Here is a 20,444-nt window from a genome sequence, read left to right on the forward strand (position 1 = left end):
GTGGAGTAATGGTTAGCGTGTCTGGCTGTGAAACCAGGTGGCCTGGGTTCAAATCCCGGTTGTGGCAAGTTACCTGGTTGAGGTTTTTTCCGGTGTTTTCCCACAACCCAATAAGAGCAAATGCTGGGTAACTATGGGTGCTGGACCCTGTACTCATTTTACCTTCATCTCATTCAGACACTAAATAACCTAAGATGTTGATACAGCGTCGTAAAAAACTACTAAAAAAGTAACAAAGCTTGTCTCTGGTTATGAAGAGAATGGTTTCCTTTGCCTTGATCTGAGCTGCTCAATGTAGGTATGTTCATGCATAACATCAGAACTTGGTAGACGAGCCAGTTTAATATGTTTTGTAGATATATTCATTAATCATGACTTGGTCCAGTTAAAGTTGTTGCAACAGTTTCTGAATGTGGTCATCATGGATGAAACAGACTATGATGGTTGCATTGCCTGATCTTCTAGAATTTCTAAGTAATAAGAATATCGTAGGTACAATGCCCTAGATAGATACGAATTCGAGAAGGTCAGAGCTTCTGGCTATAGTTCATGAGGTCCTGGGTTCGATTCCCAGTCAGAGAGCACAGGAATTTTTCCTTGAAGGAGAGCATTCCTGTGTTCGTCCGTGGTCTGGAATTTAGGTTAAGTGTAGATAAGACCTCTCCTGGCACCACATTATCATCCTATCACATCATCGGGGTAATGTAACTCCGCCTTCCAGGCACCCCAATCTCAGAAGTGGGTTACAACTAAGCCAAGACCAGAAATGTCGAAAAGACAGCCTGGTGGCATTAGTAAAGAAGAAGAATATAACTAAGAATTGGAGTCAGCTTCACAAATAAGAATATAAAAGTTTTACTTGAAATAAACAGTTTACACAGCTTCAGTGTGTGAAGACAGTAACAACACAAATTACAAATGGAGAGCTCTATAAGTAGCGAGTTATAGAATTAGTCTAAGAGATGCAGTTAGTGTCAACAAATACACAAACGATCTTGAATATTAATGTGCAATGCTTTTTTTTTTGTTTGTTTAGTCTGTAATGTTTTATTAAATAAAAAATTTTAAAGATGCATTTAAATGTATAAAATAACAATGGGTTCTTTTGCAATAATATTAAAATAACAGAATTCTAGACTTCAACTACATTGAACATGTTATATTATAATTACATTTCTTGAAATTATCTGTTGTGTAAATTATTTTGCAGTTAATTTGGACAAACGATTGTGGTACCTTAAAAAGTACTGTTAGAAGGTTCGAGTAAACCCATTCCTACTTTATTGCATTGTACAGTCCGGCTGCACAGCTCAGTCTGCTTGAAAATAAAACAAGAAGGATTAAAACTCTGAATTATGACAACATAAATGGTTAAAATATGTTTGGGAAATAAACTGACAAAAGATAAATGTTTAAAATGACACAAGCACATATTGCAGAGCATGACTGAATGTCCTGCACATAAATTGTTTTGCTATAAGTCAGTGAGGAATTGGTCTGCTCCAGCTCCAGGATAGGGTTTGCACGATCAATCTTGCTTCACTTTGGCCATGAGACAGGAATGCGCATTCTAAATAACACATGTCCACGGTCTCATACAATTCAAATATCAAACTGTAATACCCCCTGGATGAAATTCAGTGTGCAACACTTGCAGATGTCTTCTGCAGCTGGACTGGCCACAAGTTCATATGGGAAGCAAATAGTTTTAGGGTTAAAAATGACAATTTGAAATGAGGGCTGAGGAACACCGGGTTGAAGTGGACATCAAGCTAGCCGCAGCCTTTATCTGTTACATTTAAAATATACATTAAATGTTGCCCTGCCCCAATGTGGGGTATCATAAAAGTCTGTAAGATGCTTGCAGTGTCTAGGATTTCTCTTCCTTCTCCTTGTTGTACCTCTCGAGCTCCTTGAGGAACTGTGCTTTGGGCTTCATGACATTGGGGCGATCGCCCCGGCACTTGGGGCAAAACCACTTGCCTTTGGGCTTGGTTGCAAGAGACACGCATGAGAAATGGAACCACTCGATGGGGCACAGATCGTTGTCACAGAGGATCATTTCTCCAAACGAAATCTGGTCACAAAGGCAATAGGTGGGCTCGTCGGGGTCGATGGCCAGCTCGTCCTCGTGTGGGGGCGAGTCCTCTCGCGCCTGCGCCTGCACCACCTGCTGCTGCGACTGCCGCGACTTGCGTTTCTTCTTCTTGCCAGTGTTGCCACCCTTCTTCCGCTCGCCACCACTGCTGCCGCCCGCACCCGTTGTTCCCGATGCCGTTCCCGAACTGCTGCCTCCTCTGGTGGTCGCCGTCTCGGGTGGGGGAAGCAGCTCTGCGGTGCTGCTGGTGTCCAGGCCTGCCGTCAGCTGCTCGGTGCGTGTGCGTCGAGCACGCTTGGACTGGCGCTCTCCGCCACCAGACCCACTACCCCCGCCACCACTCGAGTTGCCCAAGGTATGGTGGTGGTGGTGATGATGGTGGTGGTGATGGTGGTGGTGGTTCTCTCGATTGGGCTCAGTGTTCTCCTGGTCCTTCGTGAAGTCTGCAAACCGATCAGACAGATGACACCAACCTGCGAGATATCACGGTCCTTCAGCATAACAAATGCATAAGGCGGGAGAGGATAAAGGGTACATGTCTGAATGACGTAGCTAGTAACTGTTACTCACGGGACAGTATAATCTAATTGCTTCCAAAAGCTAGGAGGGAAAATTGTTCAGTGTGTGATGTAGCTATACAGTAGAGAGAAGAAAAGTTCAGAAACTTGGAGCTTGACAGTACATCAATGCTACAATTTACAAACTGTTGTTGGGCATACTTACATATTTTAATTCTTTTGTTTCTGGCTGAATAGAAGGGAAGACACGAATTAAAAAAAAAAAACTATGAAGAAAGCACTCAAACCTTTTAGTGAATAATAAATGTTTATTTGAATTCTGATGTTACTTGATTCGTGTTGCTAATTTCGAATCAATCAGTTGAATTATGAGCTTATGCTTGAATGCAATTACGAAACGGTTTTTTCCGAGGTTTCTCCCAACCATAAGGCAAATATCAGTCTATGGCGAATCCTCAGTCTCATCTCGCTATCACCAATCTCATCAACACTAAATAACTTAGTAGTTGATGCAGAGTCGTTAAATAACAAAAGTTTAAAAAAAGCTATGTCATGTTACTTGGATTGCAAATATAACACTCGAATAAGATTCCACTCAACTTTCTTCTATCTGTGCTATTTTCTCGAACTAGGGAAAAAAACTTGCGCCTCATAGAATCTTTTTCCAAAAATCTGCAAGATGAATACCAAATAAAAGAATGGAGGCTTACCCAGATTGCGGTAGTCTAGCTCCAGCTGTCGCGCCTTGTTTTCGATCAGGTCCTGGATCGTCTGCACGATCTGCAGTTTCTCATCGCCGACCTCCTGTGCGGCGATTAGCGTCTGCTGTATGCGCAGCAAGATACGTCGCTTTGTGGCCAGGTCGCAATCGCGCCGTGACGACTCCTGCTGTTGCTCCACCTCCTTTAAGAATGCTACACACAACATCAACTCTGTCAAACTTTCGAGGAACAGCCTCGAGGTTTCTACTTAATGGTCAGTTCATTTCTACGCTACTTTGTCAGGACCGTCTTAACAGCATTATAGGCCCCTCTGGCAAAGCAATGCACTGGGCCCTGCCTACACAATCACTCACAAAAGTAAAATTGTAAATTATCTATAAAATAAACCTATGTTTATCCTCCAACAAAATCAGTGTTTTCACATTAAAAAAAACATGATATACAGCGAAGATTAATCACTACAAAGGCTTATACAATACATTAGCCCTGAACTTTAAAAACAAAAATTTCAACATAAAAATGGTATTTGTTTGGTATGGCATACTGACAGATAACACAGGCGAACATTATGAAATTACCATGAATTATTATTGATCAAGTGTTCAACGCAAACATTTCCGAAATTTCTTTACAGAGAACTCCTTTAATTAGTTTGAAGTCAAATGGTCTTCAGGGTTTCAGACATGCAAACTCTCCACTACCTACAAGTCGTCATTTTTCTCCAACCGAGTTAGCAGATTTGAATATTGTGGCGGGTGATTGGAAAATGAGTGTTAAATTTTGGTCTGTGCACAGATTAGCATGAGGCCACTGTGCTCGTGGGACCCCCAGGCAACTGCCGATCGTGTCCACGCGTTAAGACAACACTGCCCTTTGGTAATTCTCAAGTGGCAAATTTACTCAATTTTGTCCCTTGATGTCAAGCATAGCTATGATCACTGTCCGTTCTTCCTTTTATTCTTTGAAGTAACAATATGCAATTTATGTTTCAATTAGGATTAAAAAAGAAAGCAAAATATTCACCAAATACGTACCTTGGTATGTGACATCTAACTCTCTCATTCGTGAAAGATGTCTCTGTAAATCATCCGGGAGATTTTCAACACAGTCAAGATAATTCTCTACGTATGTAGCTGAATATAACGCTTCCACAGCAGCTTGGTTCAGCATAATTGCTTTCTGGTCAAAATACCAAATTAGTATGTTTACATTAAATTAGTTTTATCGTGATAAATATGTGGATTGACCTTGTAATTTTGAATTCCGCATACACATGTATCACTTAATTTAAAATAACCTGTAAAAACGTCACACACACATACACATATACACACATCCCACTACATAAACAGCGACATGTTTGTTGCCATGATCGCTAGCGCAATCTATGGATATAATATGAATTCCATTATAATGAGTAGATTCTGTGCTGTTTTATATAAATCTTTATTTGTATTTATGAAGTCCAATATTTTAAATATTTAGGTATAAAATTATTATTAATATGTAAATAACTTTACATTTGTTATTAATATTGCTTACCAATAACTGAATTAATTATATAGATAGTGTGGATGTCGTTACTTGTTAAGCCAATCGTGTTTCGAGTACCAGATTCAACTTGCGCATTTAGCGCCATAGGAGAATGCGTGTATGCTTGTGAGTTGTGCTAGAAGTGCTTAATGTACAAAATTTATTCTGGTGAAGAAATCATAGAAAATTAAGAAAATGACGTCTACTGGCATCAGCGTTGGATTCGGAGAAACTGACAGGAAGTCGAGCAAGTAAGTGATTAGCATTTAAGCTATATTATCATTAATTTAATTGACATAAGTGGTCAGTTGCAACCTCGGGTGCGGCCACAAAACAATCAATTGAGAAATTTGGCAAAAAATTGACTAAAATAATACTCAGGGATATGTTTTTTCGTAACAAGTCATGATAAGATTGTTCTAGCCGCTCGATATGTGAGCAAAATAGTAGAAGGATACATCGGTCTTGCTGTCAAGTATAGAACGTCTAATCATTTATTGAGTAGGCTATATAGAGTTATAAATTTATTTGTTCGTGGGTAAGTGCTGTATATACCGTACCAAAAAAAGTGTTTTGTTGTATATGTCCTAGGAAACACTCCAGTCGAATAGAATGTTTTGTGTGAGCAATGAGTCATGAACTCCTGAAACATGGTGCAGACAAAGGTCGTGGGCAGACTCATACCCTGTGCAGTCTGTAGACGTCTGGTTCTTACCGGTTCTAAGTAAGCCAATGCTCTCGAATGCGCGGGCGTTTCATCTTGTAGAATTTTGTTCGTTCTCCAGGGTAGGTTGATTGTCTGCCTCCACCGGACGTTTACCTCTGAGTGCTGTTGTCAGATGGCAACTTGGTAGAGAAGACAACTCCACATGTTACCCGAAGGTATAATTACAATGTAATCCATGAAAGATTTATGAGGTTGCCCGAAGGTGTAATTACAATTTAATCGATGAAAGATGTGCATGTTAAGTGTTATAATATATTAGGCCTAAATAGAGAAACATAAAAATGTGAATCACGTGTTCATACTATTCTTTTATGAATACTGTACAGTAGACTATGAAATAAGCAGTACCGGTAACGAACGGAATACAGACACATCAATAATCGGGAATGTTATGTTTCATTAGGTTGCTTCGGCAACTGATGGCCAGGCATAGCTCAAAAGAATCCATAGATCATTTAAAGTGAAATCTCACACTTCTAGCGAAAAAAGGAATGCATGCACGATGCACACCCCAGAACCTCCCCAATCTCTGGGGCAGTAAAGCTCAGTGACTGGCTGTTAGGTGGCAGCAGTGGACCTGCCTGAGCATTAGCTCATCAGCTTAGCGATTCTTCGTTAATGTAGGCCTACAGTTAATATTTTCACTGCTGAGTGAAATGTTTTAACTATAAGCGTCCTTTTACCCACAAAATTGGAGTGCAGGAGTTCAGAATGCCACCATCCAGAATTCTTGGTAGGGGAGTAGATAATGGCCTTTTCTCCTTTTCTTTGTATCGAGTTTAAGCTTCAGAGAAATGTTTTAAGTTCATATATCTGTTTTCACAAATATCGTGATTTACTAGGAGATAACAAATCCGTGGCGCGCCAGCCCATCAACCAATTACTGGTCTCAGCTTCCACTTACGCCTCAGCAGACGTGAACGATAATCCAACCAGTACGGAGGTAACGTGTGGTTAGTCGGCTTGCGAAAAGTTTCAGGTTTTGCTGCTCACAGTAGCTCCCCAAATTCATCACAATGCTGGATGGACTCCGGTCACATGCACTGAGTAATCTGCCGTAGTCCTATAAATAAGCGAATAAGACGGTATTTTCCCTGCGCCAAAAATGCAATACAGCTGGAGTAAAAATCAGTATCGGTATTTTACCATGGACCAAATGTTTGTGTTATAAACGGCTTACGTGCACATTACCATGGATTACTGTACTAGCTTCTTATACCACGAAGATTCGAACAGCGGTCATTCCGTAAAGCATGACGATCTAGACCACGTAGTTATACCGCGGGACAATTTTTTGTTACCATACTTTGCTTTTAATTTTTAAACATGGTACCTTGCCTTGAAATAGGCCTACTGAGGTCTTTGGCAATGTTGTAGAAATTTGTGCGTTTGTACTGAAGGATAAGGACCGCGCGAACTAAATAAATGTAGATTACGTTCGCGAGCTGACGGGTGTTAAGGTTGGGATCTGTACGATCGTGAAGATGTGGAATATGATGCAACCATACAAGCCCCAGACAATTTCGCAGACCACATTCTACAAACGAAACCGGTAAAAAATAGTTCTGAAGGTTTGACGCTAGATGGCAATGTAGTAACTTCGTGTAGCTTACATAGTAAAGAGTACAGAATACAAGTGGCTCCATCCGTAATACACAATATTAGATAGCTGAAGCCAACACCGCCATCTTGTTACAACACAGTTTAACAGTGCTATTGCACATCTGTCAAATAGACTTATTGCAGATTTATGCAGTTTTTTCAACATATCTTTCAAATCACTCACTCATTTCACCACTCGCCGTTTACACTGTTGCAATGTTTTAATCGTCTTTTTGTACATAAAACATTTCTTTCCTTAAGCTCCTTATTCTTCTTCTACAGAAAACCTGAATTTTATTTATCAACTTCCATTGAGATAATGTAGGTCCTAGCTTCATCTGCAACTGTCACAGTAGAGAGAGAGAGAAAAGCATTTCAGTTTACTTCCGTTTACTGGTCTTCTTTCCTGAAAATAATAATTTATATGAGTAATGTAACAGGCCTACTTCATTCACAGTAGCAAATAGAAATACCAGTATTATTATGGTTAAGAGAGAAGTTTTATATTAAATTCTTATTGAATTTGGTATTCCAAGAAACTAGTTCGATTAATTAAAATGTATCTCAGTGAAACGTACAGCAGAGTCCGTATAGGTCAGTTTCTGTCAGATGCGTTTCCAATTCACTGTGGGCTAAAGCAAGGAGATGCACTATCACCTTTACTTTTTAACTTTGCTCTAGAGTATGCCATTAGGAAAGTCCAGGATAACAGAGAGGGTTTGGAATTGAATGGGTTACATCAGCTGCTTGTCTATGCGGATGAGGTGAATATGTTAGGAGAAAATCTGCAAACGATTAGAGAAAATACGGAAATTTTACTTGAAGCAAGTAAAGAGATAGGTTTGGAAGTAAATTCCGAAAAGACAAAGTATATGATTATGTCTCATGACGAGAATATTGTACGAAATGGAAATATAAAAATTGGAAATTTATCCTTTGAAGAGGTGGAAAAATTCAAATACCTGGGAGCAACAGTAACAAATATAAATGACACTCGGGAGGAAATTAAACACAGAATAAATATGGGAAATGCGTATTATTATTCGGTTGAGAAGCTTTTATTATCCAGTCTGCTGTCAAAAAATCTGAAAGTTAGAATTTATAAAACAGTTATATTACCGGTTGTTCTGTATGGTTGTGAAACTTTGACTCTCACTTTGAGAGAGAAACATAGGTTAAGGGTGTTTGAAAATAAGGTGCTTAGGAAAATATTTGGGGCTAAAAGGGTTGAAGTTACAGGAGAATGGAGAAAGTTACACAACACAGAACTGTACACATTGTATCCTTCACCTGACATAATTAGGAACATTAAATCCAAACGTTTGAGATGGGCAGGGCATGTAGCACGTATAGGCGAATACAGAAATGCATATAGAGTGTTAGTTAGGAGGCTGGAGGGAAAAAGACCTTTGGGGAGGCCGAGACGTAGATGGGAAGATAATATTAAAATGTATTTGAGGGATGTGGAACTGGATTAATCTTGCTCAGGATAGGGACCAATGGCGGGCTTATGTGAGGGCAGCAATGAACCTCCAGGTTCCTTAAAAGCCAGTAAGTAAGTATTATTATGGTTAATTATCAGGGTGGGGGGAAAAAAAACGATTTTTTTGTTTAAATCAGGTTTTTTTATTTCAATAACATTTTTTTACTTAAATACTTTTAAGTATTTTTTTAAAATTGAATTTATTGAAGTAAACAAGGTATTGTTAATAACAAATCACAGCAATGACCAAACAGGAGTTAGACTTTTTCCAGTTTTAAGTTGAAAAAAAAAAACATAATTGAAACAAATGAAACCAGAAACTCCACAACTGAATGCTGAACCTAAAATACACGAGCCCAATATATCAATCAGACCCCTAGTTAATTACATGTCTGCACCAGGATACAAGCTAGCTAAATACATGGAAAACATCAGAAAAAACATACAATTCACCAATTACACTTCAATCAAGAACAACACAGACCTATGATGAAAGAATGATGGAACGGAGAAAAATTCTCTCCGGCGCCGGGATTTGAACCCGGGTTTTCAGCTCTACGTGCTGATGCTTTATCCACTAAGCCACACCGGATACAACCCCGACGCCGGTCAGAATCGTCTCAGATTAAGCTCCATCTCTTGGGGTCCCTCTAGTGGCCGCCCTCTGCACTACGTCATAGATGTCTATGAACGCAGGACCGAAGTCCATACATGTGTTGAGGTGCACTCGAATGAGTGACTGGTTGGCCGGGATCCGACGGTATAGGCGCCGTCTTAAATCACAAAATTATTTATTACGCATATCATATATATATTTTGATGTACCGAAGTACATATGATATTTCCATGCAGATATTCTGCGTCATCATATGATGAAAGAATGATGGAACGGCGTGGCTTAGTGGATAAAGCATCAGCACGTAGAGCTGAAAACCCGGGTTCAAATCCCGGCGCCGGAGAGAATTTTTCTCCGTTCCATCATTCTTTCATCATATGATGACGCAGAATATCTGCATGGAAATATCATATGTACTTCGGTACATCAAAATATATATATAACACAGACCTAGTCAACCGCATCAAGGACAAACACATCCCACAATTCAACACTAGCATCGTTTGACATCTGTCCAGTCTGTACACTCACTAACATACCAATAGGTGGAACAATAAAAATACTAGAACGTATGTAAAGAAACAAAACACCATAACCACAAATAGATGAAAACTGAGCAAATTATTTTCATACAGTTTCTTCATTTTCGATTGTGTTTAATGGTGTCTGCTTATTCAAATGTTTGTGTAGGAACACAAGTTTTGATGCTTTGTCTGTACCAAGCCTGTTGCTCAACACTAAATTTAGGGACAACACGTTCTACACCAGCAGAAGAATTCTGACTAATTGCATTCACGACGTCTTTGCTCAGATTCTTTGACTTCCACCACTGCAGTGCAGACACTCCTCCTCAAATCTCATCTGTGTACATTATTTTTTAAAATGGGTAAGATTTTGCTTCATATTTCACTGTTGTAGGTGAGAATGCCCCCGTGTGCTGACCGGGTTAGAATAGTCCCAGTGTGGCTCATGCATGTCGTAGAAGGCGACTAAAATGGGTACCCAGTGCCTGGGGTTATAAATAGGGACACCTGGTCCTCCAGATTGGGGGTTGGGCATTAGGCCGGCGCCCTAGCCCTGGAAAAAAATCTTGCTCGTAATTCTCGACAAGGTTCCTGGAAAAAAATTGTTGAGAAGGCCAAGACATTCAATTTTGAAGTTGTAGTGCCTTAAGAAGAAGAAGAAGAAGAAGAAGAAGAAGAAGAAGCAAAAGAAGAAGATCCACTATAGTTTGAGCAAACTGAAGTTCAGATTCATGTTCTTCTACATTTAGTTTATAACTTATTTGGAGGAATGTTGAAGCTTGGGCTCAACCAAAAAAGCCAAAAGAAAAAAAAAAGTAGTGGTGTAAGTGCTTGATTGTGGTGCTTTTCAAATATCTTTGTTGTGGGATGATTTTTATCTTCATGCAATATATTTAGTCTTTTCAGAACTTTCCATTTTTCGACAGCTTGGTCAATTGTGTAGTATTTTTTCTGGTAAATGTCAAGTGCCACTGATAAAGGTTTTAACAAGTCTTCTACATTATGCTTAATTTGAAAGTCACTCACTCACTTTTTCGAAATCGAGTTATGAATTTTATCTCTGTTCTCTTCACGAATTTTCATGAACATTTTTTTTTTATGCAGTTAGACAGTCCACAAGTGTGTTCCATCTCACATCTTGTGGTAATTTTAATGACTGTCCACCTTCGTTTTTGAATTTAGCATTTGCAAAATGATTGTTGTGAAAGTGTTTTACAATTTCTATGACACGTTCTTTCACATTTGGAGCACTTTTTGATAAATCTTGATGTAGAAGGTTCAAAATGTGGGTGGAACAACCATAAGTAACCACTAGACATCGGATTTTTAGGCAGTAAAAATTGCAGTTTTAGGTGCCAAAAATAAACTAAAAATTTAATAAATTAGACTCTAGTTTAGTAAAACTAGGCATTTTAGGCACTTATTTCACTGAAATTATACACTAAAATACACAAAACATGGCACAAAAAATATATTTAAGAAATGGAGGCAGACAACTAACTGTATGTAGGCTATATTATATGAACACAGCTGCACAAATTTAACACGTTGACAGCCACTTGACGCGTATATACGTCCCTATACGTGCTGTGAGACGTATATACGCTTCAAGCGGCAGTCAACGTGTTAATATACGGTATTGAAAAAAATTAAATAATTATTATAATTTTGAAGTTATTGAAATTCAGTTCCATGCTCATTCTTTTTCATAATTATCTGCACAGTACATCACCAGAATTTTTTCTAAATTATCTGCAGTTAATCTTTGCCTTTTGTCAGTGAGACTCATTTTGAAAGTAGAAAAACTTCTTTCTACTGAAAAAGGTGTGAAAGGAGCATATTTTAAATTAGCTACAATAAAAAAACATCAATACCTACTGGAACATTTACATTTTTCCCCGATGTCACTCTTGACACTTTTTCTAACAATGAAGATCCTACATTCTTATTTAGTACATTGTGCCACTTTTAACTTTTTTCCTAGTTTCATCCAAAGCACAATATATGTTCATCTGGATATCCTTTCCTATTGCTATTTGGCTACAAAATGATTGTTTTTTATGTTCTAATTGTTCAGGTATGAATGAATAGTTTGATGCTATGTAGACAATAACTTTTCTTCACTGACGGGTCATACAGACACTCTTTCACGGCTTTCACACATGCTGCAGTATCGTGTTCAGGTAATTCTTCAATAATTGTGACCACTTCTTTAAAATATTTATAATAATACACCACTGACTGAATCCATGTTCCCCATAGTGTAACAACAGGCTGAGATGGGAGTGGAATATCTGGACATTTGTCTCTGAATATTGAAATCCTGGATGAGGCTTTACAAGAACATTTTTTCATATTGAAAATGGACGAATTGATAAGAGGGAATTCTTTCCTGATTGTGAGGGGCATGAGCTAAACAGGTTACATGAGCTGCAGCAACCATGCATCAGTACAAAGCAACAGAGCTTTAGAATCATCTATATTGCCAGGCCATTGTTTACAGAATAAGCAATAGTTTGGCTTTTCACTTTCGGAAGTGCCTTAACACATGCGAGGAGTGGAATCGGAAGTTCATCAGGGTCAAGTTTCCCTACTATTGTACTTGCTGTATGCCTATTCGTAGAGTCTGAGGTTTCATCTACATATGTAGACCCATATGTAAGAATCACTTGTATCCTCCCGAATGGATGCTAAAGTTCTGTCTAAATAATTGTTTTAGAGTAGATTCAGAGGGGATGTTTTGTTTGCAGTACTTTTGTAAAAACTCTCTTAAAATCAGATTTTCAATTGCATTCCATGGAATGTTGGCAGCAATAAACGTTCTGGTTAAGTCTGCATAGAAATTGCTGCCGAGGTTGGATGTAGTACAGTTTGTTTCACGTCTTACATTCCACTCAGTGCACAAGCTGCCTCATGTGTCGCTTCTTTTCATGCAAAATCTAAAAAGTGTAGAAATTAACTGAATTAAAATCCTAAATGTTCTATTGCCGTATTTCTATGACAAACTGCGAGTACTAGGTCCAAACAACCAAAATCACAGTGACCCATAAATACTTGAAATGTAGTTGTCTTTGAAAGGATGTCACCTCAGCATAGCTCAGTCAGTATAACAGGCCTTCTCATTAAAATACATTTCAACTATTCTTACATACTTTGTCTGCTACAAATTTCGAAGAATATTATTTTTCCATCGAAAGTGAAAATTCTGTAAGCCATTGCACTTTTATCTTTGGGCATTAAGCTGAACGGGATAACGTCCTACCACTTAAAACTTCTCAACACAAATAAAAAGAGGGGAAAAGGAACAGCCAACAGACATTCAAACTAACCCTTATATAGCATTGTTGTTGAAATTCTATTTGAAGAAAATGCGTCCCATCTGTTGTTGCATTTCCCGGTAGTGTTAATCCATGAAACACTGACCTTTAATATTGCTTATATGTATGAGCATGTGAGTGAATAGTGAAATAACGAAATTTTACATTGATTTAGGCATTTTAAGCCGAATATTAACAAATTAGGCTCTAACAATTATTTTAGGATACTATCAAACTCTTCGTAAGACACTTCACGTAAGAGCTAAGATTATTTAGGGCCAAATTAAAGAAGTACCTAATTTCTCACGCCTTCTATTCTGTAAGTGAATTCATGACATTCAATACACTCATGAAATTGATACTAAAACTATGTGTTGTACTAGTAGACTATATTGTAAATCTCGTCTGTATATATTTCATCTAGACTGTGACTATAAATTAAGTCTTTATAATAGTATTAAGTTTTTTGACTTGTTCCATATTCTAGCTGTAAAGCAATGTATGAATACCATGGAATGTTAATAAATACAATACAATACAACACGTATGCTATTTCACATACTGGACAATTCACATACGGCATTCACATACAAGGAAATTCACATACTGGTCAGTATAATATAATCCATTACTCCTCACAGTCTAATTGCATACATTCACTTCTGTCCTGATCACACACCATTTGAGCTATAACTTGCGAAACTCAATCTCAGCAGGTTCATGCTACTTGTGCAAGGCTTTGAGAAGGAATGTAATGTTTTCGCATATTATGCAGGTTCATGCTTCTTGTGCAAGGCTTTGAGAAGGAATGTAATGTTTTCGCATATTATGCAGGTTCATGCTTCTTGTGCAAGGCTTTGAGAAGGAATGTAATGTTTTCGCATATTATGCAGGTTCATGCTTCTTGTGCAAGGCTTTGAGAAGGAATGTAATGTTTTCGCATATTATGCAGGTTCATGCTACTTGTGCAAGGCTTTGAGAAGGAATGTAATGTTTTCGCATATTATGCAGGTTCATGCTTCTTGTGCAAGGCTTTGAGAAGGAATGTAATGTTTTCGCATATTATGCAGGTTCATGCTTCTTGTGCAAGGCTTTGAGAAGGAATGTAATGTTTTCGCATATTATGCAGGTTCATGCTTCTTGTGCAAGGCTTTGAGAAGGAATGTAATGTTTTCGCATATTATGCAGGTTCATGCTTCTTGTGCAAGGCTTTGAGAAGGAATGTAATGTTTTCGCATATTATGCAGGTTCATGCATCGTGGGGAATGCCACTCCATAGACGCACATAAGCAGGATGTAGTTCTGCAAATTTAGACACGCATATTATCACTGTTCTCTAGAAATAGTGCGTGTGCTTCTTTCACCGACACCAATAAATATCTAATGCGGACTTCTTGGATTTCACCATTAATACGAACCCTTCTGAAATCTTCTCTCCCAGGAGCTTGGTGTGATATCGCATCATCCTCATAGAAATGGAGAATTGCTGTGTAAATGTTCCTCTGTTTTCTTGACTATTAAGCCTTACTTCCGTGCTAAATTAGCAATGAGTTCTTTTCGTTTGGTTGGAGAGTTAGGCAGTGCTTCTTCAACTCGTTTTCTGCATTTCCCATAATGCTGTCTGTTTTTAAATCCTTTAGGCGTCGCAATGTCAGCAAGGTCATCCATCACCATCCTAGGTTCTTCTCAATTTGCCCCTCAACCTCTGAGCTCGTTTATCCTCTCTATTCTTTGCTTTAAGTCGTTCTCTTCCACTTTTAGTTTTTCTGAGTGCAGCTCTTTTCTTCCTAATTCTGACTTTATCTTTTTCTTTCCATTCTTCATATCGGTCCAGCTCCTTTATACGTTGTCTTTGTGCTGATGATTTTGTCATAACAGAAACAACACACTGATATAGACTTAGCAACTGCACGCACATTCACCTTCACCAACGTCTCGCTTATTACTGACCAAGCAGTATTCAGAGGAAAACGCGTCGTTACGTACTGACATTTTTGTCATGGCATTTGTGCGCAGAAAAACTTATTTTAGAGAAAAATGGTTAAATATTTTTTTGTTTGTACTATAATGTAGGTTTTGAATCTGAAAGGAATTTTTATTCCATTGCTTATTATGCTGTTTACCAAAGTATTTCCATGTTGAGCGTTATGATCTGACCAGATTGCAGAGAATAATTACACGTCATTATAGATGACTCAACTCGTATGTAAAAATTACACTGCATCATCCTTTATGTTGAGGAAGTACTAAAGTGTGACATGGAAAAAATTATTTGTATAAAATGAAATACTGTAATTACCCAGTGAAATGTGCCGGTTGCACTACGATTTCAATGCGATATTTAATTCCACAGCTTTTGAGTTATGATATGTACTTCATGACATACTTTTCCAAATTTTCTTATTGAATAAGACACTGGAGACATTTAAGAACACATTTAATAAATAACAAACAACTCCACTATATATGACTTGAGGCTTTCCCGGCGTTTAATGTAGAATAACTGTTCTCGGGTTCTCAGCCAGGTGAGTTGGAGATTAGCTTCCAAGCTTTCGACGGCTAGCTCTGCCATCTTCTTCAAATAATAGATAAATATAATCATATAAAGGCAGAAAAGGGCAACATAAAACTGTGACGTTTCAATCATAAAGAAGCTATTCTGAGTGTTATACATTACGATTGGTTTTTTTTTTTAATCTCTTAGCCTATTAAAAATTTACACACACGTTCGTGAAATTTACACATAATTTGGTGCATGAAAGGGACAGTTCCAAATTTAAAAAAATTGGTTCTTTTCTATTACATTCTTTACTTGCCAATAGTGCTGAATAATGTGTTAATGCATGGACAATAAGTGGGAAAATTTTTGAACTCAAGTTCAATAGAAAATGTTTGGACAGAGTGATAAACAGTTCTACTGATCTGGAGGACCGCAGATTAAGGACGACATGTGCATATGTCTGGTGTGCCCTGTTTCCAGCGCTGCAAAGCTCTCTTTTGTGTGAGTGAACGAACGCTTTGGTTGTAACCAGGTTATTCGCTGTGTGCGTCGTTAGTTCCGCCTCGACGCGGGGCGCAGCCCCATTTATCGTTCCGTGGCTTCGGAAGTGCCGTGAAGTGCGGCGAGCTGCGGACTCCACTTCCTGCTGGGCACGCGGAGATGTCGACAAGGAGTTTGAACCCGCCAACCTTTCTGATTTTGGGTTCCTAGCTTGCAGAACGTCCATGTTTTGATACCACAAGTTCGCACAGTTATGGTAATGGACATCGCGCATTCTCTCACTGAGACGACTTCGTAACCTCCAACATTCATCATTTCCATGAACAATATCAATTTTGTTATCTTTATTTATAATAGCGTTAACTCCTAGATCATATCGCGACTGTCTAGTTTGCTGTTGTACGGCAGACTCGGCTAATTTAATGATTTTAAGGTTTTGGTGTAAAAATAAGACTCAAATTTAAAAAAAAAGAGAGTGTTTTTAATGTACACTTGGTCAAAATGAAAGTGGCCGGCGTCTGAGAGACTAAGTTCGAATCGGGTATTTCCGTAAGCGCTCGGGACAGTCAGGCTTTGTTCAAAAGATTGCGTATATTCTTCTAGTAGTTGTAATGGGAAATACAACTGTTAATTACTAAAATCTTCCGAGAAAATAATTCAGATACGAGATTTAGAGACAGATCGTTCGGAGTGTTTAAACAGTGAATATTGTACACAAACACTGTATACTATATAACAGTTCTCAAGTGGAGTATGACCATTGCCAGCCTGGCTGTCCCGAGCGCTCACGGAAATACCCGATTCGAACTTAGTCTCTCAGACGCCGGCTACTTTCATTTTGACCACGTGTACATTGTTAGGTTTCAGGAAGTTAGGTACACGTCAGCATTTTTACCTAAAATGAATTTATAAAATAATTACAAACACACAATACAAATAAAAAAATTAGCAGTCTTGAAGAGTTGGTATAATTTCGTGATAGTACAAGGATATTTTCGTGATAGTCCTTAAATTCACAATGTTTAAGCACATTCAGTCAAATCTTAAATACCTCAGTCAGATTCATACCTACAACCCAAACAATTAAAGTTCTTTTGGTATTTTGAAAGGGCTCGCTATGTTTCATGAAACACTGATTACAACTGACACGCTGAATCCATCTTGCCATCCTTTCGTCCTCGAAATTTCTTGAGCAGGATTCGCACAAATCATTAGGCTTTTCTTTAAGCAGAGATCTTCTTTGTTCGGCTCCTGTGTCGTAGTCTACCTCTTTTAACTCACTTCAGAGGCAGGAAATATCATTCTCCTTGACTGCTGCTTTGGTCCCTTCATGGTCCTCGTCGAAATTGCCTAGGAACAAATGACGTTTCTCTGCGGCAGTTTTCTTATGTTTAAGACAATCAATTGCCTCTTTCATATCGTTCATATTGTATTTCTTTCCACATTTGCCTGTGCGATTATCTGCGACATGCACAGGATATCAGAGATGCAATGAACCCACACACAAATATTTTACGTTTCATGCATTTGATATTTCTTCCACCAGAAGATGTTATAACGTAGAAACAATTTAAAGAGAATCAGATGGTCTTGTGGGATGGGAAGATAACCTCCAAGATGAGACTCTGTTACGTCATAATCAGTGAGTTGATAAGCACCAAGAAGTATGCAATATGAGTACTTAATATTGAAAACAATTTGGACCACAAAACACAGCAAGAAACTCTTCTTTTAAGAAAGGAAGTCGATATTGTATTCACTCGCACATTCAAAGCTATAAATCTCACAACTCTTCAAGTAGTTTCCAAAAAATCCGCTCGCGTTAACGTAAGAGCACAGTTACATCTTGTGCCATTTATACATCGGAATTGCTTTTGTCGCTGATATATATTTAAATAAAGATACCTCGAAATTAGCCGAGTTTGCCCTTCTGTCTGTTTCGTGGTAATTGGGGTAAAAGTCGACATTTATCCTCATTTAACTGAAAATTAGTTACGTTAGTCCGAGGAGAGCCACGACCAGATTGCCGGCACTCGAAAGCGAGTGCAGTGCGTTATCACTGAGCCACCTAACAGCAGTATAATGTGTGCTGCTCCTCACCCAATTAAGATTTTTTTTCGTCATTGCATACTAATAATTTTGTAAAATTCCGAACCGTAAGATTTCTGACATCATTCATGAAATATATTGATATTGTAATCGTTTCTGATATCGTTTTTATATTTATGAAAGTTGTAAGTTAAAATTGGAGGTTGTTGTTTCGTCAACTGTCCGAAGACAGGTCTGAACTTCACAAGTGATACCAACAAGGCAACTAGGCCTGGAGATAGTGGGGTAGGTTGGCCAGTTTCATTCCTCCTCCATTGCATACATTGCCGATTAGCTACATATTACACTAAACGATATTTCATACAAGTTGAGAGGAAGCGAAGGCATTTCTTTCCCCTTCTACTTGCCCTGAGTCCGTCAGTAACAAAATGGTAGCTGTTACTTCTTATACCTGTACCCCCAAGTTCTACACACAAGAAATAAAATATTAAATAAAGTACATAAGTGGATATAAAATACAGTGACACATGTTTAAGAATTACATATGTTTAAGTATATTTCAATGCCGTTGTTACAATATTTTCAACTAATAATTAAATGAAGGAATGTTAGTTTGTATTATGAAGTCAGGGGGAAGTGACAGTGCAGATTGTCCCATTGTGTATGCTGTAGAGTAGCAACTAGCGGTGAAGAAAACATTTATCTTCTGCTGTCAGTAGCTTTTTAATGTGTCAGTTGATATAAACAACAATAAAATGCAATATAAACGCTTAGTATAGACTTTCGAAATATAGATTACCGGTAAACTTTTTCAATAGTAAGAATTTTCACTATGTTCAAAGTCAATTAGTCGAATGTTAGTGAGATGGACAGTAGCGTCTTCCCCTTCACGGAAGGTAAAGAGTGTGAGTAGCAGTGGCGTAGCGTCAATGTGAGCTAAAAAGCTCAGCTTCCCCAGTTAATAATAATTTCATAATAAACCTGCAGTTTATGGACAAAATTATTTATTAATTTTAATAGAATTTATATTTACGCGTTAAATATTGTGATGCGGCAGCTCAGGATGATTTGTGATGCAGCAGTAAACAAGAAGCCTGCACACACCAGCTTCCAAGCAGACTGGTTTCTTACACTCATTCTTCTGTGTAACCCACCCCGCAGATTTTCCATCCCTTTCTAACTAAACTACCCTGGTCGCAAGGCTCGCAAAAAGCTAGCTTTAACATTTAAAATAAGTAGTTTGCGAGTTATCCCTTTTCGTCAGTTGTGTTCAGTTGAAGTGTTAGTGTGCATTGTGGCTGATATAATAAATGTGTGAAATAACAGTTCCTGACACTAATTTACTTGAATTTTTTTTAGGACAATAGTATTATCAAGACTGACTTACGAACAAAAGTGTGGTTTAAAAAACAAATGACCGACTCCCTTGCTGTCAATGAAGGACACAACCAAAAGACAGACGCATACTTACGTAATGATACTAATACTATGATTTCTCTAAGTATGACAGGAAGTGAGCTAATGTTATACGTATACGTATCTATTTGTTAGAGATATGTGTAAACCGTGAAATCATATTTTACTACATCTCATTTGAGGTCATGCCTTATTGGTGTTACTTACGAGGTTTCAACCAATCTTCGACTGCTGACTTGACATTGACTACTATTTATTTTAAGACTATATTTTTGTAATACGTTTTCTCATATTGCATGAAAGATAACTTGAGTTAGCTTCCCCTGCTCAAAATTTCATGCTACGCCACTGGTGAGTAGAGGGGAAGACCCATCAACCAAACTGAAATGGGGATTAGTCAGACTTCAGATAAAATTGGAGATATTAAATATTAAAATCTGTGACGCGACAGCCGACCGTTAGTATCACTGAACACTCCTCAGCAGGCTACGGAGCTACCTGTCGTAACTCAATGACGATGAAACTGGAAATTAAAGGCATTAGTTCTATTAATCACATGGAGTGTTCCAACTGTTTCACAAATATCGACTCAGAGCGGGGTTTGCATATTTTCATCATTCCTGTTAGACACCGAGATGTGGTTCTTTTGTGTTGCAAGAGTATCGGTCTTCATACCGAAGAAGCTGTTTCGGGTATGTCGAATCAATTTGCGCTATTATTATTATTATTATTATTATTATTATTATTATTATTATTATTATTATTATTATTATTATTATTATTAAGCTTAGAAAAAAACTGTGTAGTTCGTATCAGGAAAAAGACGTATTGTGTGTAC

The 20,444-nt window shown here is 38.1% G+C and overlaps 2 protein-coding genes across 3 annotated transcripts in view; one reads left to right on the forward strand and one right to left on the reverse strand.

Moving 5' to 3' along the window:
* Positions 1-831: 831 nt before the first annotated feature.
* On the reverse strand, positions 832-4,764 carry LOC138698721 (inhibitor of growth protein 1). Of its 2 annotated transcripts, none has more exons than XM_069824924.1 (3): positions 4,373-4,764; positions 3,327-3,530; positions 832-2,541 (listed from the first exon to the last, which is right to left on the reverse strand). In XM_069824924.1, the coding sequence occupies exons 1-3, from the start codon at positions 4,506-4,508 to the stop codon at positions 1,871-1,873; spliced, it is 1,011 nt and encodes a 336-aa protein (XP_069681025.1). In that variant the 5' UTR covers positions 4,509-4,764; the 3' UTR covers positions 832-1,870. The 2 variants fall into 2 exon arrangements, with proteins under 2 accessions (XP_069681025.1, XP_069681024.1); XM_069824923.1 differs by having other exon boundaries at positions 832-2,571.
* A 152-nt stretch (positions 4,765-4,916) lies between these two features.
* The window catches only part of Jupiter (microtubule-associated protein Jupiter), an 87,683-nt gene continuing 72,155 nt past the window's right edge, over positions 4,917-20,444 (forward strand). The window contains exon 1 of the mRNA XM_069824932.1: positions 4,917-5,122. Coding sequence (XP_069681033.1) covers positions 5,067-5,122 — 56 coding nt within the window. The 5' untranslated portion in view covers positions 4,917-5,066. The remainder of the gene's footprint in view (positions 5,123-20,444) is intronic.

This window comes from Periplaneta americana, chromosome 4, assembly GCF_040183065.1.
Source record: "Periplaneta americana isolate PAMFEO1 chromosome 4, P.americana_PAMFEO1_priV1, whole genome shotgun sequence".
Classification (NCBI taxonomy): Eukaryota; Metazoa; Arthropoda; class Insecta; order Blattodea; family Blattidae; genus Periplaneta; species Periplaneta americana.